The sequence below is a fragment of the Musca autumnalis genome, unplaced genomic scaffold (assembly GCF_047663935.1).
Source record: "Musca autumnalis isolate F117 unplaced genomic scaffold, ASM4766393v1 scaffold_1, whole genome shotgun sequence".
Lineage (NCBI taxonomy): Eukaryota > Metazoa > Arthropoda > Insecta > Diptera > Muscidae > Musca > Musca autumnalis.
In genome coordinates, this window is record NW_027411644.1 from 78101815 (window position 1) to 78126461 (window position 24647).

A 24647-nucleotide genomic window follows, 5' to 3' on the forward strand; every position below is an offset into this window, starting at 1 on the left:
TTGAAAAATAACCGAGTTAAGCGTTACCCCTATCTGAAAGAATTGAGGCAGCTACACCAATTGGTTCTCAGTTGCGCCAAAACAACTATTGTGTGTCAAGGCAGCTGTTTTCTTCCGCTGCCACGGATGGTGGTGATCTCCGAGGACGGTATTCATGCGATAAGCTCTTATAGCCTCTGCGACTGCATCAGTATTACTATCAAATGAACCTGCCTTGATCTCTCTCTAGATCATGAAGATCTTTCCTGACATGCATGGGCGTGGGTACCTATCCACCAGGTGGGTTGGATAGTCTTGCCTATAGCATTCAAGCAGGTATTTCATCGACAACATCATGTTGTGTCGATGTAAATGGTCCACTGAAGACATGAGGAGACACCCAGTTGATGTCCTTAGGGATGCATTCTAGCAAGTTTTCCATTGTGTATCACTTATGTTGGAAAACCACACTGGCGCCGCATAGCTTACTACACACCGACCTATCGCTTTGTATGTCTGAATAATGACTTGACAAGGATTCTATATATGCCTCCTAGGTTCTGCCGGCTAGGGACGTGAGAACCTTGTTCCTCCGTCTCATCTTATCGCAGCTAACTGTTGTTTTTGTTTTAGAAACGTAAATAAGTCCATTCGTATATATTTTTCAGTTATCTGGTTCCGGATCCTGTGTATCCACAATCAAAAATGTTGCAATCTTTACTGGCTGCTTCCATAAAGGTTCAGGAGACACGTGAGTTAGGTTAGATGGGCAGCTAAACAAATGCAGCGTGTTGTGCGGTCCCAATCCAGATGCAGGGCATGTATTGGGTATCGTATCAATTATGGTCAATATTAATTTTGTTGGCTGCATTGTTCTTCTGCTGTGATGAATGGGTGTGGTCTCTGAATACTGCATTCACACTGTACCTTTGCACTGCCTGCACATCAGTGTGAATGCTATTAAAGCCTGACTGATAGGCTCGTTAATCTATAGGTTCTCGCTAATACCTTTGGACCTCTCTCCATATCACGAATAGCTCTTCTGACGTGCCTGGGTGGCGGAAGCTTATCAAATAGATCATGGCAGCGATGCTCACTAAATAACACTTAAGCAGGAACTGCATAGATAAAATGTGGTCTACTGATACATCGGTAAAATATTCGTCTCCTCGTGAAGATGGTACACTGGTCGGCATTGTGCTAGGTTTTGTATATTATTCCACTGTGTAGCCCTTACATATATATTTCGATCATCTAAGCCTGGTTTCAGTAGCGGGACCACCTTGCCAACTTCCTAGGCTTGTGGTACAAGATGGGTGGCTAACGATAGATTGAGGGCACTTGCGAAATACTCAACCCCAGGTTCATCCAGTAGCTTAAGCACTACCATTGTAATTCCGTGTGGGCCCAACGCTTTGGATGATTTCGCGTTTCGCGTTACCTCTGCAATATCGCTCGGCCGGGGGGTCCTATACGGTATCATACTCCTCTTCGCCCTATAACTATCAGAGTGCGCTATAAACTGACGGTTTCTAGAGTTATTCCCCCGTTGTCCACAATTTACTTAATCCTTGAATCTTTCTTCTTGGTTCGTACGACGAATTCATCGCGTCCTTTTGCTAGTTCCGTCACCTCTGCCGGGAAGTTTGGTCTGATTTCGGGTATTCACCCAGCGGGTATGTTCTCTCAACTATCCGAGGATCTGAGGGAATGGACAGCTCGGTTATTGGTAAATACTCTGAACCCCTGCCAATCTTCAATCTTCAATCGCTTTTCCATGCTTCTTCAATCGCTTTTCCATGCTTCCGATACGAAGATGGCCTGGGTCCATATTTTATCAGAGCGGGTGGTGATGTCTTGTGAGCTGTGGTAATCCCCTCTTATCATCCTGGGAGCCTATGACGGAATGTCAGATCTCATGATGAACATTGAAGTCCCCTAGTAACCGTCCTTGGCATTCATACACTTCACCGCTTACCTAGTACATTTCAAATGTCAATAGGGTCAAGCTCAAGCGAAATTGCTCTGTACTGGGTAGACTGGTGATTAAGAAGACAATTCCACTTCTTCCGCGTTATGCATGAAAGTCCACAATTCCGCTGACTTTATTGCGGAGACCGTTGCAGTTAAATTGCAGGAATGCTGTATTTTCGGGACACTTAACAACAACATGTGTTAGATGCTATGTTTTTTGTTGTTGGACAAACGGCGGAGACGGCTCGACGAAATTGGAGACACGCTGGGAGATGATCTGGCGCAGCAATTGGCAACCTATCCTCAGCAGTCTTGGAAGTGCACCCATTCCATATATCCATCCATTACATCTGACAAACGGAACAGATCCAATGCGTGAAGTTCTTCTCTATCTCGAGATATATTGCCGCTCCCATGGTGAACAAATAATACGAACACAAACACATAATTTGTAAGGTGACGGCACCTGGTCGAAGATTCTTCCGAGTCAATCCGGTGCATGGTCGCCGTGGGATTGCCGGTGATTTTTATAGAATAAAAGTTCTCTTTATAGTCTAAAAGACGCCCCTAGAAGATTTCTCAGGAGAAACTCTATAGAATAAAAGGCCAGTCCAGAAGACCTCTATATAACATAAGGCATTTATATGGGACCTCTGTAGAATAAAAGACCTCTTAAAAGGACTTCAATAGAATAGAAAGTCACTCTAGAGGACTTCTATAGAATAGAAGGACTCTCTAGAGGACTTCAATATAATAGATGACCTCTACAAATAGAAGGCCTTCCTAGAGGACTTCTATATAGTAGAAAACCTCTCTATGGGACTCATATAGATTAGAACACCTCCAAAGAGGACTTCTATGGAATGAAAGGCCTCCCTAGATAACTTCTATGGAATGGAAGTCTTTCTAGAGGACTTCTATGGAGTAGATGGCACAGAAGGCCTCTCTAGAGGACTTCTTTTGAAGAGGAAGCTTCCCTGGAAAACTTCTGAAGAATAAAAGGCCTCTATAGAGGATTACTTTTAAAAACCTCTTTAGATAGTATCTATACCAAATAAAGCCTCTTTAGAGGACTTCTCTTAATAACCTGTCTAGAGGACGTCTATAGAATATCATCTCTATTTAGAATAGAAGTCTCCTGGAAGATTCCAGGTGCTAGTGGACTTCTATGGTATAGTGGGCCTCTCTAGAAAACTTCTTTAGAATAGACGGCCTCTCTAGAGAAATTTTATACGATAGAGGGCCTCTCTAGACGACTTCTATGGGATAGCAGGCTGTATCTTTAGAATAGCAGACCTCCCTAGAGGATTGTGAATTGAAGACCTCTCTAGTGGACTTCCATCGGATAGTGGGCCTCTCTAGAAAACTTCTATTTAATAGACAGTCTCTCCAAAGGATTTGTATAGAATAGAAGGTCACTCTAGAGGACTTCTGTAGTATAGAAGGCCTCCCTAGAGGACATCTTTTGAATTTAAGGCCTCTCTAGAGGACTTATTTTGTATTTAAGACCTCTCTAGAGGACTTCTTTTGAATTTAATGGCTCTTTGGTGGACTCCTTTGGGAAAGTAAGTCTCACTAGAAAACTTCCCAGGTGACTTTATTCGAACTTATTATTAATTTGTCGGTTTCGGCGTTGTTTCTATTTTGAGACATATTGGTTTGCACTTTCTTGTTTCTATCTGTGTGTGAAGCGCAACGTGCGAAGGATTTCTTTTATCCAATCGTTCACTTGAAACAAACGCATTGTGAATTTTCTTTCCTTTATTTCGAACAACTACGAAGACCATGTAAAAAAAAAACAATTGTTTCCCAGTGCTGTGCTGTGTTGAGTCTCAACGAAAAAAAAAACAAAACCAACTTGTTGGTGTCGCTTATTATCAATAAACCACATTTTCGACGGTACATGGTCTATGCTTTAAACTGCTCGCTGTCCTCTAAAATGACGCTTTTCTAATCAAGTCAGAACAATTATTCTTGTTTTTTTCTTCTTCTTTTTTGGGAAATCTTATCAATTAACATTTGTTTGATTTACAAAACCCCATAACACAAACTCATATCTCATACAGTCATATGGCAGCTATGAAGCTAATCATTTTGTTTATTTATTGGCTATAATTAATTAATAAATACTGTTATTTAATAACTGTTGTTTCCGCATATATACAAAGTATATATGCTTTCTTATCAGCTATGCAGAATTATTCTGACAGCCATTCTCTGACCAATTGGGCAACTTTCTCTTTAGAGGCACGCAATTCAGCGGTATCATTATCGCTAATAGAACCCAAGTCTTTGCAATGGGCATGGACTACAAAAAACAAAGAAGTTAGGGCAATTAATAAGATTTCACCACATTTTTCTGGCCTCCATATACTTACATGGAATAATTGTAGCTTGATCTGCATCTTGTATACCCATGGCTCTCCAGGGATCAACTTGACCATGAGACATATACACATTTTCCACTTCAGGTTTCAGACCGCCAAAATAGGCATTGGTAGCATCAATTTGTTGTTGAATAAATTCATTGGTAAATTCCTGGCCATAGGCATCGGCACACATGGTCGTGAAGAAGACCAATGGGTATTTGCTGCCAAAAGGTTGATTGGTTGAGGTTGAGGTTTGATACCAACCAAATTCATTGCAGGTTTGATAGATCCATTGACGCACTGTAAAGATTTAAACGGCTACATAACACACCTCTTTACTCTAGAAACTAATTATACTTACTGATATTGTTGCTATAGGCAGAATCTGTAATAAGCGACACATATGTCTTATAGGACATATCGGTACAGCCGTTGGTACCAAAACTCTTTACAATATAATTGGCCACACCAATTAGATCAGTGGTTCCGGACATAATCTCATTGCAAGCATTTTGAATGCTACCGGAACTAAAACGATGAAAGGGAAAATTAAATATATAAATCTATGTCCTTGATTTTAATTTTGAGTATATTCGTCCTTACTAGTGATTGTGAGTTTGCACCAAACCAGCAAAGATTTCCGAAATTTCATAGAACAAAGTCCACACATCTAAATCACTATCCTCATTGAAGCTATTGCACAAACGCAACATAGCCTTAACTTCAGCACCACGTTTGTTCTCAATCATTGATTCCAATTCGGCAATACCACGTTGAATGCGATCGTAACATGTTTGACCGCTAACCAAGTTAATCGACTCGCCCATAACTTCTTTGTATTCTGTAAAATATAAGATTAAAATTAATTTGTAATACTTTATAGATAAATTATCCATATTAGTAAGATAACTTAGATAACTTATCTACGTTAAGAGGATAACGTAGAAAACATATACATCATATTTAGAAAACTTGTCCATGTCATGAAGAAAATGTAAATTAATTTTCCACGGACACGGAGTATACTTTATCTACTTCTTTAAATAACGTGACTAATTTATCCACGTTATTAAGATATCGTAGCTACTTTATGCACGTTCTTTAGATAATTTGGGTACTTTATCCATATTATTTAGATAACATGGATATATTGTCCACGTTACATAGATAAAGTAGATACTTTATCCACGTTCCGTAGATAACAACGGTACTTTATATCCAAGTTATTAAAATGAAGTGGATACTTTATTCACGTTATTAAGATAACGTAGATACTTTATCCACGTTGTTTACATACCGTAGATACTTTATCCACTTTGTTTAGATAACGTAGATACTTTATCTACGTTATTTGGATAACGTAGATACTTTATCCACGTTGTTTAGATAACGTAAATACTTTATTAACGTTGTTTAGATAAAGTAGATACTTTATCCACGTTATTTAGATAACGTAGATACTTCATCCATGTTAAGATAATGTAGATACTTTATCCACTTTGCTTAGATTACATAGATACTATATATCGTTATTTAGATAACGTATATAGTTTATCCATGTTCTGTAGATAACGTCGATACTTTATCCACGTTCTGTAGATAACGACGATACTTTATCCACGTTGTTCAGATAACGTATATACTTTATCCATGCTGTTTAGATAACGTAAATACTTTATCCACGTTATTTAGATAAAGTAGATACTTTATCCACTTTGTGTAGATAACGTAGATACTTTATCCACGTTGTTTGGAAACATAGATACTTTATCCGCTTTGTTTAGATAACGTAGATACTTTATACATGTTGTTGGGAAACGTAGATACTTTATCCACGTATTTTAGATAGCGTAGATACTTTATCCACGTTGTTTAGATGACGTAGATACTTTATCCACTTTGCTTAGGTAGCGTAGATACTTTATGCACGTTATTTATATAACGTAGATACCTTATCTACGTTGTTTAAATAACATTGATAATTTATCCACGTTGTTTGCAAAACGTAGATACTTTATCCACTTTATTTAGATAACGTAGATACTTTATCCACATTATTTATATAACGTAAATACTTTATCCACATCATTTAGATAGCGCAGATACTTTATCCACGCTATTTAGATAACGTAGATACCTTATCCATGTTGTTTAGATAACATAGATACTTTATCCACTTTACTTAGATAGTTTATTCATTAACGTGTTTGTTTCTTTTATGCTTACCATAAAAGTTAGCCTTAGCCAATAGAGGAGCACTGGAAGCCCAACAGCCGGCAGCCAAATCGGGATACAATTTCTTGAACCATGTTACCATGGTGGCCGAGTAGGAACCACCAGTCAAAATGGCCTTTGAATTGGCCATGCCTGGAATAGTAGCTCTCATTGTGCGAATGAAGTGAGCCAAATCAGCCAAGGCTTGGCGAACATTTAAATATTTCATATTTTCATTGGTCATGGCACTGCAAAGATAAAGAAATCAATAGAATTTCATACAGGATTATTCTCCAAAACCCTTCAAAAATATGGTCTCACCTGACTGGTCTACTTTGGCCATAGAAACGATGTTCGGTATAGAATAAATAGCCATTATGTTCACGAGCCATATCATAAACATGACCACCACTGATCGAACCAGCCGAAATGGCCCATTCACCACCAACATAAATGAAAATGGGACCACCTTCTTGATAGAATTCATCATTGCCCATGTAGCGCTAAAAAAATATTCGAAAAATTATTCTAAAATTTGTCTCCTTGTGTTACTCTTTCTTTTTTTACCATTTGCCATGTCCTTGTTTCATTCTCATCGAAATGATCCAATTTCTGTTCAATGTAATCGGTTACAACATTGGCTCGAGCCTTGGTCTCTGGTCCAGGATCCTTATGCAAGGCATTGAAAATATTTAAAAATCCCTGAGGATCATTTTCATTTGCCCTGGCCAAAGCAGCAATTGCTACAACGGCTAAGAGAATCAACGATAATTTAGCCATATTTCTTTCAAAGAGTCACGAAACGACTGACAACTTGAAATTCCTACTATTGCCTTCAATTCCAATATAATTTACGCTGTTTGTTTTTAATCACTGGCTCAGAAATCTTATCTCTTTCATATCGTTAATACCCGATAATGTATTGCCGATTGTCAGATAGTTAATCTACAACCTCTTTTTTGTTGGCAACCAATCGAAGATTAGAAGTCAATTGTTTTTTTTTTTATTATTAGAAATCAATTCTTTGATTAATGCAATGTGAGGTAATTAAGAACAAACAAGTATATCTTTCCCACGAACATTCTTCAAGGTATAAGGGAAAAGACTTTCTCATACCAATAAATGCAGTTTGCTTAAATTTTTATCTCTTATGTCCAAGCTTTCTTCAACCGGGAATACTCTCTATTAGTTACTTCATTTTTGTCTCGTATCAGAGACAGTTGCTGCTGAACATGTCGGTATAAATTATTCCTTATTATAGGGCATTAAAAACAAACAAATCTCATGAAATTTATAACCGTACATTTTAGCCCATAAAATAAAGGGTGATCCAACTAGAGGTTCACAACTTATTTAAAAACAAAAACACAGAAAATTCTAATTGAATGGGAAATGTTTATTATCATTTGAAAGATAAATCTTTGGCATTTATTTTTCTAAATTTATATCTATCAAATGCTGGCCTCGTCTACGCCTTAGACGGTCTGTCCGTAGAGTCCAATTTTCGATTAATCGTTCGAACATTTCGGCTGGTAACTGACGAATTACACGCGTGATGTTTTGCCCCAATGCCCGAGTCGAAGAAGGATTGTCAACATACAATTTAGACTTTATATATCCCCACAACAAAAAGTCTAACGGTGTGATATCACACGATCTTGGTGGCCAATCGACCGGCCCAAAACGTGAAATTGTCTGCTCATCGAAGTGTTTTTTTATTAAATCCATTGATTGATGGCATGTGGGACCTTGTTGAAACCAAAATGTCGCCTAGATCACTAGCTTAATTTTCAGGCATCAAATAGTCGGCTATCAAGGTCGCGATTGAGGGTTACTTTCTCACCGGCATAATTTTTGAAGAAATATGGACTAATGCTTCTACCTGCGAACAAACCACACGAAACTGTTGTTTTTCGGGATGAAATGACACTTCTTGAATCTCTTTAGATTACTATTAACCCATTAAGCCAGAAATGGGCCTAATCGCTGAACAAATCTTGCCTCGAAACACATTCCTCAAAAAACGTGAATTTTTGTAATAAAGTTGGACGATTTGCAGACATTGTCCAATCGTAGGTCTGACACGATGAAGATGACACGACTCACACGTGATCAGTCAAAAAAGGCTATTGAAAAAAGTGCCTCTAGTTGGATCACCCTTTATATATTAAATAATGAATAGTGCAACTGATCGGCATGGAATATAACAGTGTTGACTTTAATAAAATAAATAACTCCTCCTCATTAAAACCCAAAATTTTTGTTCAAAAGTTCACAAACCGTTGTAAAAGCAGCATAATTGCCCATTAAAACAACAGTTTCTTCGGTCATTAAGCTCAACTCCAACGAGAAAATTAATAAAAATTAACTTTAAAGTGATCTTCGCCCTAACAGGCAAATTTTCATATTAAAACAAAAAAAAAAAAAACAGCTGAGCCCGGATGGGATTTAAACTCACGTCCTCAAAAACATATGAAAATGTAGCATTCAAAGCCAAACTCATAACTTGCAAAGGCTGTTCGCAAAAGCGTTTGATATGGAAGCCATACTGGTTGAACTGATTGAAATATTAGTCTCTTTAAAAACACATTGCATTTGAAAGAAGAAAATTCGATGACAGAGAAGCCACTCCACAGCCGATATGTCTGATGAGCTGATACCAGCAGCAAAACCAGGTCACATAATGGTGGTTGTGTGGGTTCGAAACGTCGGCTTTCATTTTTCACTTGGAAAAAAATTTTGCGGTCATTAAGCTCAACTCCAAATAAAAATTAACATTAAAATTATCTTCGCCCTAAGAGGCAAAATTTTAAATTAAGAAAACAGTTTCTCCCTTTCGGTATATGATTATATTTTTATACCATCAGGGTTTAGGCGAACCGATAACGTTGATACTTTGTTCACGTTGTTTAGATAATGTAGATACTTAGTTCACTTTATTCACGTCATTTGGAAAACGCAGATACTTTACCCACGTTATTTAGATAACGTAGATATTTATCTATGTTATTTAGACAATGAAGATACCTTTTCCACGTTGTTAAGATAACGCAGATTTCTTATCCACGTAATTTAGATAACGTAGAAACTTTATCAACGTTATGTAGATAATGTAGATACTCTTATAGGCGTAGATTTTTTATTCAAGTTATTTAGATAACGTAGATACTTTATCTTTGTTGTTTAGATAATGTAGATACTTTATCCACGCTATTTAGATAAGGTAGATACTTTATCCACATTTAAATAACGTAGATACCATATCCATGTGCCTTAGATAACGTAGATAATTTGTCCAGATTATTTAGATAACGTAGATAATTTATCCACATTATTTAGATAACGTAGATACTTTATCCACATTATTTAGATAACGTAGTTACTTTATCCAAATTGATTAGGTAACACATGTTATTTAGATAACGTATATTCTTTTTCCACGTTATTTAGTTAACGTAGATACTTTATCCACGTTGCTTAGATAAGGTAGATATTTTACACAAGTTATGGTTAAAGCATAGATACTTTATCCACGTTATTAAGATAACGTATATATCTATTTACGTTATTTAGATAACGTAGATATTTTATCCACTTTATGTAGATAACGTAGATACTTTATCCACTCTACCCAAATGATGCCGTGAACGTGTGAACTAGGAACGGGAACAGGAATTTTTCAGGCCTGACCTTGCTGCGGACTAAATTGCTTGGTTTTGGGCAAATTTGATTCCCAGTGAGTCTTCAACGTCGTCATCAGATCATGAAATTCCCCCGCAATAAGTCAATAATTCAGAGAATTTACCAACAAGAGCTTAACTCTAGTGCTGAATGTGTACACACCGCTGAAGAATAGATGTGCCTTGCGTTATATACCCGATCTGTTCATATATTCAGATCCTTGGATAGATGAGAACATTTTTCGGGAATACCCGAATACCCTAAATGAGACAAAATTTTCCAGCAGCGTCGGCGGCACTAGCAAATGAGCGTTATGATCTTCGTCGAACCACACCCGAAGACCCTACTATTGAAGTCAACAGACTAGTAGGCGAACATAAGCACAAAATATGGCTGCACCATCTGAAACAATGTAATATTCGTACTGGTTTAAATAAATTGTGGGCAACGGTTAAGTAACCCTCGAATCCGGAAATGGAGGATGATAGAACGGCTGTTACTTTCAACGGAGTGACAGTAACAGATTTCATGAGGTGCGCGTATTATTCTAATGGACAGTTTATAGGGCACCCCGTATAACAAACCTCGCAAAGGGGAAACGGCTATTTCTCTCATATTAATGAGTGCACCTTGATCCGAGACCGAACTGCGGGTCTTTAGACACCACCATTACGCCAACATTCCGCTGAGGGATATTTGTCATCGTTGATGATGTCTGGCCTGGGAATCGAACTTTGACATTCAGTATGCAAGTCGGCGTGCTTACCATTGCACCTCGGTGATCCCCTAAATTTTCGCTTAAGGACAGTTTAAGATCTGTTCGAAGATTGTTTTGAAAATTTCAGCGTAAATAGTTCTTGTGATTCTGACCAAGCTTCTTGTCTTCCTGTTAGTGAAAGCCTATACTTCTTGAAATATGGACCACAATAAGTTTGATTTTTTTTAATTATATGCGACTTCCTTTTTTCGCAGAGTCCGAACGTCGATCGTAGTACTTGCAGAATCGTTTTACATACCTGGAGAATTCAAAAATGGTGGGATATGGAACCCAAATACATGAAATTCTTGTCAGGATCATATCATTGACTTCCTGTGTACAAGTCGGGACAAGCCACTGAACCATGGTGTCAACCAGTTATGAATTCTAAGAGATCTCTTCTTAAGTTCTGCATTTGAATAAACAAAATGTTGCTCTCATTTAAAGTGTCATTTATTTGTCATATTTCTGTTGTATTGCCATTTCATTTAAGCCATTCCCTTACTAATTGAGCCAATTTTTCCTTTGAAGCCTTCAATTCAGGTGTATCCTTGTCACTAATCGAACCAAAGTCCTTGCAATGGGCTCTCACTGAAATCACAAGCAAACATTTTAAACAAATAAAATATTTAAAATTCGCACAAAACTAACATGGTATAATTGTCGCCTTTCCCTCCTCCTGTATACCCATAGCACGCCATGGATCCAATTGACCATGAGTCATATAGACATTTTCCACTTGAGGATCCAAGGCTCCAAAGAATTCATTTGTTGCCTTAATCTGACCTTCAATATATTCCTCTGTGAACTTTTCACCGAATTGATCGTAACACAATTGTGAATACAATTTAACGGGGAAAAGGGTACCAAAGGGTTGATTCTTCGAACCCGAGGTTTGATACCAGCCATATTCATTGCAGGTTTGATAGAACCATTGGCGATCTGCAAGATAAGGGAAATTAATGTCGCATAACACATTATGAAGCCATTCTCCCTCTACTTACACATTCCCTTATCAAATGAGGTATAATTGTAGCTGTCCACCATATCCTTGTAGGTAATTTCGGTGCAATTTTTACTCTTGAAATAGGGTTTTAAGAAATTCAGCAAACCGCTCAAATTGTCATCGCCTTCCATGATTTTGTCACAAGTTTTTTGAATGGTATTGTTGCTATAAAGGAATAGTGGGTTTTTTAAGTTGTTTGGGTTAAGCGTTAGGAGTTGGCTCTTACTTGTGATTCTGCACAATTCCGGCAAAAATATCCGATATTTGTGAAAACAAAGTCCAAACATCCATTTTATTGTTTTCATCAAAATTATCGCAGATATTTAGGAGACCTCTCATCTCGGCCGTACGATTATTCGACAACATTGATTCCAATTCCATAATGCCTTTTTGTATCCGCTCATAACAGTTTTCACCACCCAAGAGGCGTATGGATTCGCCTGTAACCTCTTTGTATTCTGTAAAAAAATTAAAAATAAACTTGAATAATCCACGCTTATTGTAGCTTATGGGTCCTCCTAAAAATTTTTAAAAATCTTAAGCCTTCATTGTGGCTTAAGGGTCCTCTAAAAAATTTTTAAGAAAATAAACGTTTATTGTGGGTCAATGGGCCTTGGATCAATTTATTTTGGATCAATGGACCACCAAAAAATCTTTAAAAAATCCACGTTTATTGTGGGTCAATGGGCCTTGGATCAATTAATTTTGGGTCAATGGACCTCCGAAAAATCTTTAAAAAATCCACGTTTATTGTGGGTCAATGGACCTCTGAAAAATCTTTAAAAAATCCACGTTTATTGTGGGACAATTGCCCTCCAAAAAAATCTTTAAAGAATCCACGTTTATTGTGGGACAATTGGCCTCCAAAAAAATCTTTAAAAAATCCACGTTTATTGTGAGTCAATTGGCCTCCAAAGAATCTTTAAAAATCCACGTTTATTGTGGGTCAATGGGCCTCCAAAAATCTTGAAAAAATCCACGTTTATTGACCCTCCAACAAATCTTTAAAAAAATTCAAGTTTGGGTTTGGGTTTGGAGAACCCTAAAAATCTTTAAAAAATCCACGTTTATTGGTGGTCAGTCTCCAACAAATCTTAAAAAAATGCACGTTAATTTTGGGTTAAGTGTTCTCCAATTGTGGGTTAAGGGTTCTCCAAAAAATCTTTAAAAGATACACGTTTATTGCGTGTCAACGGGTTTTCAAAAAAATCTTAAAAAATCAACGTTAATTGTTGGTTAAGGATTTTCCAAAAAACCTCGTTAATTGTGGGTTAAGGGTTCTCCAAAAAATCTTTAAAAAATCCACGTTTACTGTGGGTCAATGGGCCTCCAAACATTTTTTAAAAATATACGTTTAGTGTGGGTCAATAGACCTCCAAAAAATCTTTAAAAAATCCACGTGGATTGCGGGTCAATGGACCTCCAAAAAATCTTTAAAAAATCCACGTTTATTGTGGGTCAATTAGCCTCCAAACATTTTTTAAAAATATACGTTTAGTGTGGGTCAATAGACCTCCAAAAAATCTTTAAAAAATCCACGTGGATTGCGGGTCAATGGACCTCCAAAAAATCTTTATAAAATCCACGTTTATTGTGGGTTAATGGGCCTCCAAAAAATCTTTAAAAAATTCACGTTTATTGTGGTTCAATGGGCATTCAAAAAATCTTAAAAAAATACACGTTTATTGTGGGTCAATGGGCCTCAAAAAAATCTTTAAAAAATCCACACTTATTGCGGGTCTATGGCCTCCAAAAAATCTTTAAAAAATCCACGTGTATTGTTGGTTAAAGGGCCTCCAAAAAATCTTTAAAAAATCCACGTTTATTGTGGATCAATGGGCCTCCAAAAAATCCTTAAAAAATCCACGTTTATTGTGGGTCAATGGGCCTCCAACAAAATCTTTTAAAAATCCAGGTCTAATGTGGGTCAATGGGCCTTCAAAGTTCTTTAATAAGTCCAGGTCTAATGTGGGTCAATGGGCCTTCAAAGTTCTTTAATAAATCCACGTTTATTGCGGATCAATGGGGCTCCAAAATTTTTTTAAAAAATCCACGTTTATTGTGGATCAATGGGCCTCCAAAAATCTTTAAAAGATCCACGTTATTGTGGGTCAGTGGGCCTCCAAAAAATCCTCAAAAAATCTACGTTTATTGTGGGTCAATGGGCCTCCAAAAAATCTTTAAACAATCCACGTTTATTGTGGGTCCTCTTGTTTTTGTTTTTTGTTTTAATTATCACATTTTTTACCGACTTACCCACAAAATCCCTCTTAGCCAATAGGGGAGCACTTGATGCCCAACAAGCCGTTGCCAAATCAGGATATAATTTCTTGAACCATGTTACCATGGTGGCAGAATATGAACCTCCACTCAAAAATACTTTCGACTCCGACATGCCAGGTATGGTTGCTTTCATGATGCGTATGAAATGAGCCAAATCAGCCAAGGCTTGGCGGACATGTAAATATTTCATGTTTTCAGGAGATAAGTCACTAAAAGAGGATCCAACGAAACCTATTATATCCATTGGTATTTGCATCTTCTGCATACCCACCTCACTGGTCTACTCTGACCATAATAACGATGTTCGGTATAGAACAAATATCCCTTATGTTCCTTGGCCATATCATAGTGATGGCCACTGGTAATGGCTCCGGGTGAAATTGCCCATTCGCCACCCACATAGATGAACATGGGACCACCTTTTTCATAGAACTCATCATTGGCTAAATAGCGCTGAAGCGAGAAAGACATTTTTTCCTTTAAATTGAGTCTAAATTAGAAAAGATTTCCTTATCCCTTACCATTTGCCATGTCCTGGTTTCATTTTCATCGAAATGATCCAATCTTTGATCGATCCATTTTGTGGGTATTATCCCCATACGGTTTGCAGTTTGTGGTCCAGGATCTTCGTGCAAGTCATTAAATGTGCGGGAGAAGAGATTTGAAGAACTTACTCCCTGCAAAAGGACCAAAAAGGCAAATAGTCCTTTAGAAACTATTTTCAACATTTTCCTATGGGAGCTAAGGATTCACTTTGGAGTTTTCTTCAGTTAGCCAATTGTAAGACCACTGAATTGCCTTTCAATTCTACTAGTCTTTTATATTACTATTGTTTTTAATGGAAATAAAAAAAACTTCACCAAGTAAATCTTTATCTATTCAAACATTTGCGGTAGAGTGAGCGTGCCTATGTTCCCCTACATGGGGAGTCCTTTACGATAACTAAGCTTTCTCCACGTTAAACTTGATTCAAACTCAAGCGGGGATTTTTCTGATATAGGTTTTTTTCGTTGACATTTGAATTCGTTGCTTTACTCCCCACTGCTAACTACGTCTCTTGCGTTATCGTAGCCCCCATGCAATTATTTGACCTAAACCTCCAAAGCTGCTTCAATCAAACATAGCCGAAGTAATTAAAAGCCTCTTATCATTGCAGTGGCAACATGCCACTTACCTACTTTCCGGTAAGTGCTACTTTACTTCACTTGCACAAAACATGTAAACTGTAACGGTTTAGGCGAATGCCAATATTTGCTGTGTAATTTAGCCGCCTTCAGACCTCAGAATTTCTAACGACGAAACTCAAGTTGGAATATCGAAAAGTTTGCTAAAGAAATTGAAACATGATTACAAGAAAAATGGATCAGATTATGGCCCAGGAAAATTTGACGGAAGGGGTTCTTTGCGATGACGTGATTTCATGTCATCTTTTGCATTGGTTCAAAGGAAGTCGTGAAAGATCCGATCTTTTCATTAGGATTTAAACCAATGCAAAGGAAGTCGTGAAAGATCCGATCTTTTCATCAGCATTTGTACCCATTCCATCGATCCAATAGATATGATGTTTGTGTTTTTATTAACACACCTATTTATTTTCATTTTGGTATGTTCCAGTACTGCAAAAATCTACTAATTTTTACTATTTTTTCCGATAACATAAAGGAAAAATTGTTATCGTAGCAAAAATAAGTAGATTCTTGCAGTTCCTGTAACAGACCAAAGTTGCTAGAACTGTCGTCGTGATGTTGTCTTACATTTCCTGCATACCAAACAACTAAAACTTCTAAACAATTGGTATTATATGAAGTCCCAACCATCGAGCTAAAAATAGAATCGGACTGCACACATTGCTATTTTAAAAGTTCCCTTGTCTGTTCTAAATCTGACATAGAATGAAATCAATCAAATCTCGCTTCTTGGAATTTGAAAACAGGTCCGAAACGAAAAGGAACAAGAATCTGAAAATAAAGAAGAAACTACTTTTGGAAAGAAACAATTAAAAATAAATTAATTAAGCATAAATGGTATTTTCCATAAAAAGTCTCTTCTCCCCGTTCGTTACATTTTGTTCTTAGAGATCCCTAAAGCAAGCCGGGTTGTAGATCCCTACATATTTCCGTCACTAAACAAAAGAGTATAAATTACCAAAATGTTGTTATAAAATAACAAAATTATAAAATAAAAGTAATTTACGAAATAAAAATACTTAAAGTAGTGCATTTGGAGTCCATGTCGAAATCTGAACTGGTGATGGGAAGATAATTGAAAAAACCTTTTGTAAGATGAAAGAATATCAGTTGCGGAGAACGGAGGAAGTAATCTTTTGCGTTGCAGCGGTGGTGATTACATTGCAATTTTGGATGTAAACTTTTGACAAACTAAACTGATAAATTAATTGTAGCTATTTCATGAATTCGTTTGAAATAATAAATATGTGTAAATAAAAACACAAACATCATCTCTATTGGATCGATGGAATGGGTACAAATGCTGATGAAAAGATCGGATCTTTCACGACTTCCTTTGCATTGGTTCAAATCCTAATGAAAAGATCGGATCTTGCACGACTTCCTTTGAACCAATGCAAAAGATGACATGAAATCACGTCATCGCACTATAGGTAATTTGCCCAGTTTTTGAGGCAAAAAGTCAAATTTGCAACTTTTAATAATAATAATTTTTTAGTTGGCATTGAAAATAAAACATATCAAAATTTATTAATATGAATGATATTTTTCAAAATAGCGCCATTATCGCGGTTTAAATTGCCGTCAAAGTGAGAATTTCGAAGAAAAACTAAAAAAATATATTTTGTAAGGCATATTTCAATGTATTTAAAACCGCGGAAAAATAAACCAAATATAAATATATGTAAAATGGAAAAGATTGGCAATTGCGAGAGGAATTTATTTAATATATAATATAGCTTAAACATGTTGGGTAGCGACCAAAAAACACAAAAAGTCAGAAAAAAATATTTTATTTTTCTTAAACTCACTTCATATAGGCTTATACTAAATTGGCCGTGTTTGGCCGTGATTTTGCCACCTAGAAAACATTACTGAAAGTCTCCTGCAATGGTATTACTAGGTTTCAAAACCCGATTTTGCCCGTTTTTTGATATTTATGAGATTTTATTAGGTTACTTCTCAATAAAAAGTCCTAAAATTGTGGAAGTTTGGTTTGAGGAAATAAACAATAAATGTAAAAACATTGTTGTTTACAATTTTATTGCAAGTAAAATAAGTAATGGCGACAAATTGTTCGGCATATCCGGGGTTTTCTATAAACGGTGCGGCAGTAGTAAGCTTTATTGTATCTCCCTATTTCATATTAATCATTGATACGGTTTAAGGGAGTACTAAACTCGTCTTTATTAGCGTATATTCAAAATATAGACAAAACTGTAGTAACAATTCATTGGAAAATCTACTCGCGGGGACAAAATTTTTGTTACTTACTACCGTGATCGTTTTCAACAGTCTGTTGTCTATAAGAAAACTAATAAAAATTGCATTGGAAAAAATGGCTTTGTTCGTTATATACGTAGTTGCTTATAACCGTTGTTCGTTATATCCGAATTTATCTGGAAAAATCTTTCTTTTATCTCACTTTTACACATAAATAATTTAAAAATTTAAAAAATCCTTTAATTCCGCTGTTATTAATTTTTGTCTCAAAAACAGGGCAAATTACCTATAGTGCATCGCAAAGAACTCCTTCCGTCAAATTTTGCTGGGTTTGGCATCGAACATTTTGCTGGGGGAGGATGGACGAGGAAGAAAGATAAGTTCCGAACGTTGTCATATTAAAGGCTGTGGTAGAATTTGTGAGTGTTGAGTTGTATTGTATTCAAGGAGCCATAGAAAAATTATATTGTGTAAATTTTTGTAGAGTTTTTTAATCCTTTGTGGTGGACCAAAACGTCCCCTTCATAGCAACGATAGATGGTTAAATTTTTCACAAAAATATTCCTGGTTGTTTTTCAGTAATATCGACACTAAAATGCAAGGATTACAAGGAATCTTCCTCCGAATATCTAAAAAAAGGGGGGGGGGGGGGAAATATTGGTTCACGAACGAAATAGTTTCACTAAAAGAAGACACTGAACTAGCAAAATGAAGTTGTTCATCTTCTTCAGAATATGTCAAAAACGTGCTCAAAAGGCAGAATATTGACCCAGGCCCCTTACATTGTCCTATATTTCGGCTCTATTTCATAACCTGTACTAGTTTTGTAGTAATTTGTTTTTCAATACATTGAAAGGTAATTTCCAACTCTTCTTTTGGTCCTATTCCAGGATATGGCGTTAAATAAAATTCGACCATTGCACAGTGTCCGATTTTACGAAAAACCTGGCCAAAACTCTAAAAATGAATAGATTTTCGACCTAACCTTTGGTTCTTATGTTTTTCCGGCCGCTGATTACATTTTTGATATTATTTAACCCGCAGGCGGTCATTTAAGGGGTCTTTTTGGTCCCTCCTCCTATAAAATGTTATCTTATCGGATCAAAATATTCTACAAATGTGTTCGCCATCTATCTTTACCAAGGGTCCTAGAATACACCAAAACTCTATACCTTACCTAAACTCCAGAAATATGCAAAATTATAAACACATTTTAGGGTTAAGGGCGTACTTCATGTGAGTTTTGGCAAAATTGTCATACAAAGCATCATTTTAGAAGAATGCCGTCAAAGACAAAAATGTTCTCTGCTAAATTTCACTATAAGTTACCAAAGAAAAGAAATCTCTATTTGCATTACATACCAAGAAAATATCGGTATCAATTTTGCCAAAAAACCAAGAAACTAAAATAGGGTTGCGAGCTTCCACCATTTCTACAGTTTTGGAAATATTTGAGTTAAGATCACTTGGATTCCTTGCTCTTTAGGTGTATAATGTCTTTGGTAACTATACTGACAAGAAAGCGAGGAATATTTTTTTTAAAAAAATTAACCCTCGTGCGAGTCATAAAAGGGGTCCTTTTGGTCCCTTTTTCCACAAATCTTTAAAATCTCCTATAAAATGTGATCGGATCAGACCAAAATATTCTAGAAATTTGTTCGCCATAAAATTTTACTATAGGTCTTAGAATATACCAAAACATTGGAAAAAATGGCTTTGTTCGTTATATACGTAGTTGCTTATAACCGTTGTTCGTTATATCCGAATTTATCTGGAAAAATCTTTCTTTTATCTCACTTTTACACATAAATAATTTAAAAATTTAAAAAATCCTTTAATTCCGCTGTTATTAATTTTTGTCTCAAAAACAGGGCAAATTACCTATAGTGCATCGCAAAGAACTCCTTCCGTCAAATTTTGCTGGGTTTGGCATCGAACATTTTGCTGGGGGAGGATGGACGAGGAAGAAAGATAAGTTCCGAACGTTGTCATATTAAAGGCTGTGGTAGAATTTGTGAGTGTTGAGTTGTATTGTATTCAAGGAGCCATAGAAAAATTATATTGTGTAAATTTTTGTAGAGTTTTTTAATCCTTTGTGGTGGACCAAAACGTCCCCTTCATAGCAACGATAGATGGTTAAATTTTTCACAAAAATATTCCTGGTTGTTTTTCAGTAATATCGACACTAAAATGCAAGGATTACAAGGAATCTTCCTCCGAATATCTAAAAAAAGGGGGGGGGGGGGAAATATTGGTTCACGAACGAAATAGTTTCACTAAAAGAAGACACTGAACTAGCAAAATGAAGTTGTTCATCTTCTTCAGAATATGTCAAAAACGTGCTCAAAAGGCAGAATATTGACCCAGGCCCCTTACATTGTCCTATATTTCGGCTCTATTTCATAACCTGTACTAGTTTTGTAGTAATTTGTTTTTCAATACATTGAAAGGTAATTTCCAACTCTTCTTTTGGTCCTATTCCAGGATATGGCGTTAAATAAAATTCGACCATTGCACAGTGTCCGATTTTACGAAAAACCTGGCCAAAACTCTAAAAATGAATAGATTTTCGACCTAACCTTTGGTTCTTATGTTTTTCCGGCCGCTGATTACATTTTTGATATTATTTAACCCGCAGGCGGTCATTTAAGGGGTCTTTTTGGTCCCTCCTCCTATAAAATGTTATCTTATCGGATCAAAATATTCTACAAATGTGTTCGCCATCTATCTTTACCAAGGGTCCTAGAATACACCAAAACTCTATACCTTACCTAAACTCCAGAAATATGCAAAATTATAAACACATTTTAGGGTTAAGGGCGTACTTCATGTGAGTTTTGGCAAAATTGTCATACAAAGCATCATTTTAGAAGAATGCCGTCAAAGACAAAAATGTTCTCTGCTAAATTTCACTATAAGTTACCAAAGAAAAGAAATCTCTATTTGCATTACATACCAAGAAAATATCGGTATCAATTTTGCCAAAAAACCAAGAAACTAAAATAGGGTTGCGAGCTTCCACCATTTCTACAGTTTTGGAAATATTTGAGTTAAGATCACTTGGATTCCTTGCTCTTTAGGTGTATAATGTCTTTGGTAACTATACTGACAAGAAAGCGAGGAATATTTTTTTTAAAAAAATTAACCCTCGTGCGAGTCATAAAAGGGGTCCTTTTGGTCCCTTTTTCCACAAATCTTTAAAATCTCCTATAAAATGTGATCGGATCAGACCAAAATATTCTAGAAATTTGTTCGCCATAAAATTTTACTATAGGTCTTAGAATATACCAAAACTCCAAATTATACCCAAACGCCAGAAAGTGACCCTATACTATTCTGACATTCTGAATGAAAGAAAATCTGTACATACCTGCAAGACAAAATATGACATAAAAACAAAAAGTGCAAATATGTGCAGGATATTTCGATGGAAATTGGTAAAAAACCCTTCCTTTTTTATAAATTGATAAATTACACGGCCCAACTCGATCTTACTCACAACTATTTTCATAATTTATTGTGAAAATTGATCTTGAAAAAAATTAACAAGTACGGACATCAATTATTTAAGAACGCACAATTCATTGGCGACACTGAACATCTTAAATATGTTTCACATACCTTTCATTACAATTACAAATAGAAAATATTTAAAAACCGTTGTTTATTTTGCATATTATCATAGACAACTTAAACAACTTAAATATTGAAAAGAAAAAAAAATTCCAAATAGGGTCACTTCGACCTGCTTTTATAGCCACTTATTAAACAAGAAATGTATATATTTTTTCATAACTATACGCACTGGGATCCTATAAACAATATCTGACCCTTTTTAGTGTAAATTGATAAACATTTTTTTCGATTTTTGGCCAGGTTTTTTGGAAAATCGGACACTGTGCATTGTCTTTAGATTTGTTTCCACAATTCTATAGCGTTGGATTAAATTCATATTCATAACAAAAAGAATTGTATAGTTCAGTTGGAAGACCTAACAAAAAGAATTGTATAGTTCAGTTGGAAGATTCAAAAAAATGAGCGACTGAACTAACCGTCCATTATAGTAGATTACAAGAGCGAACGACAATAAGTGTTCCTTTCAGTTCAGATATCAGCAGTTTGAACTATATCTGATGAAACTCTAATCTAGTTAAACTTAGTTCATATTAACATGACGAAAACTCGGAACGATTGTACGTCGGTCGCAGCCAATAGAACCAGCCTTCCGAGGCGGGACGATGTTGAGGAACAAAGATATTAGTATTAGCTGAGAATGTTCCCTCCACCACAACTAGTGCCGTAAGTCGGTTTGTTAAAGAGAAGAGGGCTTACCGTAGGTCGAGGCACTATCTTAGGAAGTTCAGTGTCAGGGAGCATCGTCCATCTAGATGAGAGATGGCGGTTTATCGGAATCATTCTCAAATTTGAAGAAATCCTGATCTTTATAAAATCTCTCGTTCTTATCCCGATTTTCGCAGAGGCCAAGTTGAGTTCAACGTCAACATTGATCCCAATAGCCCCTAAAGACCAAATCGGGATCAATGTGTTTTGACATAAAGGCCCACTAATGAATGACTCACCCAGTTTGACCACAGCACTCTCTTCAAAGAGAGATTTTGCCTCCACACCGGCATAGAAGCCCTTAAAATTGAAGGATGTGAAGTCAAAGGATATGAATCAACTCCCGAAACAAATCAATGATGCAGAAAGGTGGAAAGTATGGCTTGTCACAGGCCCCTATACCAGGGCGTGTGGTTTCAACCAAAACTAACACTTCTCCACCAAAGAACAAGGTGAAGCGAGTTAGGTCTAGCGAGGACCTACACCGTAAGACCAAGAGACCCAACTCGAATAGGACTCCAAACATTCTACCTCATCTGCTATTAAAAGACTGACCTCAGCACCATTTGACCTCAACGCCTTCTTCAAACGGAGGCTCTGCCGAAACACCGACGGGACACCGGTCAAAGTTGAAGGATGTGAACTCAAAAAAATGTGAATCAGCTCCAGCAGAAAGCTGGGATGTCTTGGGATGACATGGGCGTGTGACTTCAGGGAACATCAATCCTTCTGTGCCCAAGAATAATTTAGTACAAAGGAGAACCACACACAAAGACTGCCTTCAGCTTTTCTAAAAAGACTACCTGTCTTCAGGTAGTCTATAAAGGCTGCCTTCAGCTTGTCTATAAAGACTGCTTTCAGCTCGTCTATAAAGACTGCCTTCAGCTCGTCTATAAAGGCATCCTTCAGATCCTTTATAAAGACTCACTCATCTCGTCTATAAAGGCTCCCTTCAGCTCGTTTATAAAGACTCCCTTCAGCTCGTCTATAAAGGTATCCTACAGATCTTCTATAGACTCCCTTCATCTCGTCTATAAGGGCATCCTACAGATCGTCTATAAAGGCATCCTACAGATCGTCTATAAAGACTCCCTTCAGCTCGTCTATAAAGACTCCCTTCAGCTAGTCTATAAAGACTCCCTTCAGCTCGTCTAAAAAGACTCCCTTCAGCTCGTCTATAAAGACTCCCTTCAGCTCGTCTATAAAGACTCCCTTCAGCTCGTCTATAAAGACTCCCTTCAGCTCGTCTATAAAGACTCCCTTCAGCTCGTCTATAAAGACTCCCTTCAGCTCGTCTATAAAGACTCCCTTCAGCTCGTCTATAAAGACTCCCTTCAGCTCGTCTATAAAGACTCCCTTCAGCTCGTCTATAAAGACTCCCTTCAGCTCGTCTATAAAGACTCCCTTCAGCTCGTCTATAAAGACTCCCTTCAGCTCGTCTATACACGCAAAAAAAACGGCCTCTCTAACATATGTCCCAAACATATTTTGCAGCAAACATATATATGTTTGCATCAGTCCCAAACATAATATATGTTTGGGTCTGCAAACAAATATATGTTTGGGTCTGCAAACATATATATGTTTGGGTGCAAATATATTTATGTTTGGGTGCAAAGATATATATGTTTGGGTGCAAACAAAGATATGTTTGGGTGGAAATAATTTTATGTTTGGGTGCAAACATTTTATATGTTTGGGTGCAAAAAAATACAAACCCAAAAGGCACAAAAAAAAAAAAAAAACAAACACATGCACCAGTGGGCGCTTACTGAGAGCAAGGGAGCGTAAAATTCAATATAAAACACTTTGAAATGTGTGCTCACTTGCTCTCAGTAAGAACTCACTGGCTATCTCTATAGTATACACACAAATGTCGAGGTTGTTTATTAAAAGGCAAAAGAACAACAAACACATAGGTACATACAAAATTCCAAAGAAATACATAACCCACTTTAATAAATGAAAAACTGATTGAAATAATTTGTAAATAGTCACACTTTTAAAAAGAAAAATATATAGAAACGTAGTTGAACGCTTCTCCTTTGTTGTGAAATAAAACAAATTTAACTCAAAGTTGACATCATCAGTGGGGAATCGGCATCTGGAATCAAATGATTATGTAATAAATAAATATGGATATACCATATTTCAAATATACATATGTATGTAATTACCAATATTAAATGCGATTTCTTCCTTGTCCAATAAAATAATTCCATTCAACTTTTTGATTCAATTATAAAATGTATTGGGCATTTAATTTACTAAACAGCACAATTTCTTTAAGAAAACACAAAACACTGATTTATTCACTCACTTTACCGTCTTGACTCTACAAAGGCATCTAAAACACTGAAGAAAGAAAAAAATATAATCCATATCATTTTTTCTTTTCTTTTTCTCCTGCTATGTTGGTTAACAACAACAAAACAAGAAACACACGAGTTTGACGAATACATGCCACCAAAGCCCCCTTCTTCGCTTCTACGTCTTCTACAATACACACAACTCTTCATTATAAAACAGCATTCCACAGCCGCGAGAGCACAGTTATTACTCTCGTTGAAAAACATCCTCTCTCCACCCATGAAAAAAATGTTCTAACATAAAAAAACATGTTTTACCCAAAC

The 24647-nt window shown here is 36.5% G+C and overlaps 2 protein-coding genes across 2 annotated transcripts in view; one reads left to right on the forward strand and one right to left on the reverse strand.

Moving 5' to 3' along the window:
- Positions 1-24647, forward strand: part of Ino80 (chromatin-remodeling ATPase INO80) — a 252596-nt gene that overhangs the window by 66825 nt on the left and 161124 nt on the right. The window lies entirely within an intron of this gene.
- On the reverse strand, positions 4017-14886 carry LOC141390409 (putative serine protease K12H4.7). Its single transcript, XM_073963318.1, has 15 exons — positions 14785-14886; positions 14535-14716; positions 14237-14472; positions 12207-12438; positions 11979-12145; positions 11626-11916; positions 11469-11565; positions 8817-8871; positions 7104-7328; positions 6858-7039; positions 6549-6784; positions 4926-5163; positions 4684-4850; positions 4332-4622; positions 4017-4261 (listed from the first exon to the last, which is right to left on the reverse strand). The coding sequence occupies exons 1-15, from the start codon at positions 14860-14862 to the stop codon at positions 4152-4154; spliced, it is 2787 nt and encodes a 928-aa protein (XP_073819419.1). The 5' UTR covers positions 14863-14886; the 3' UTR covers positions 4017-4151.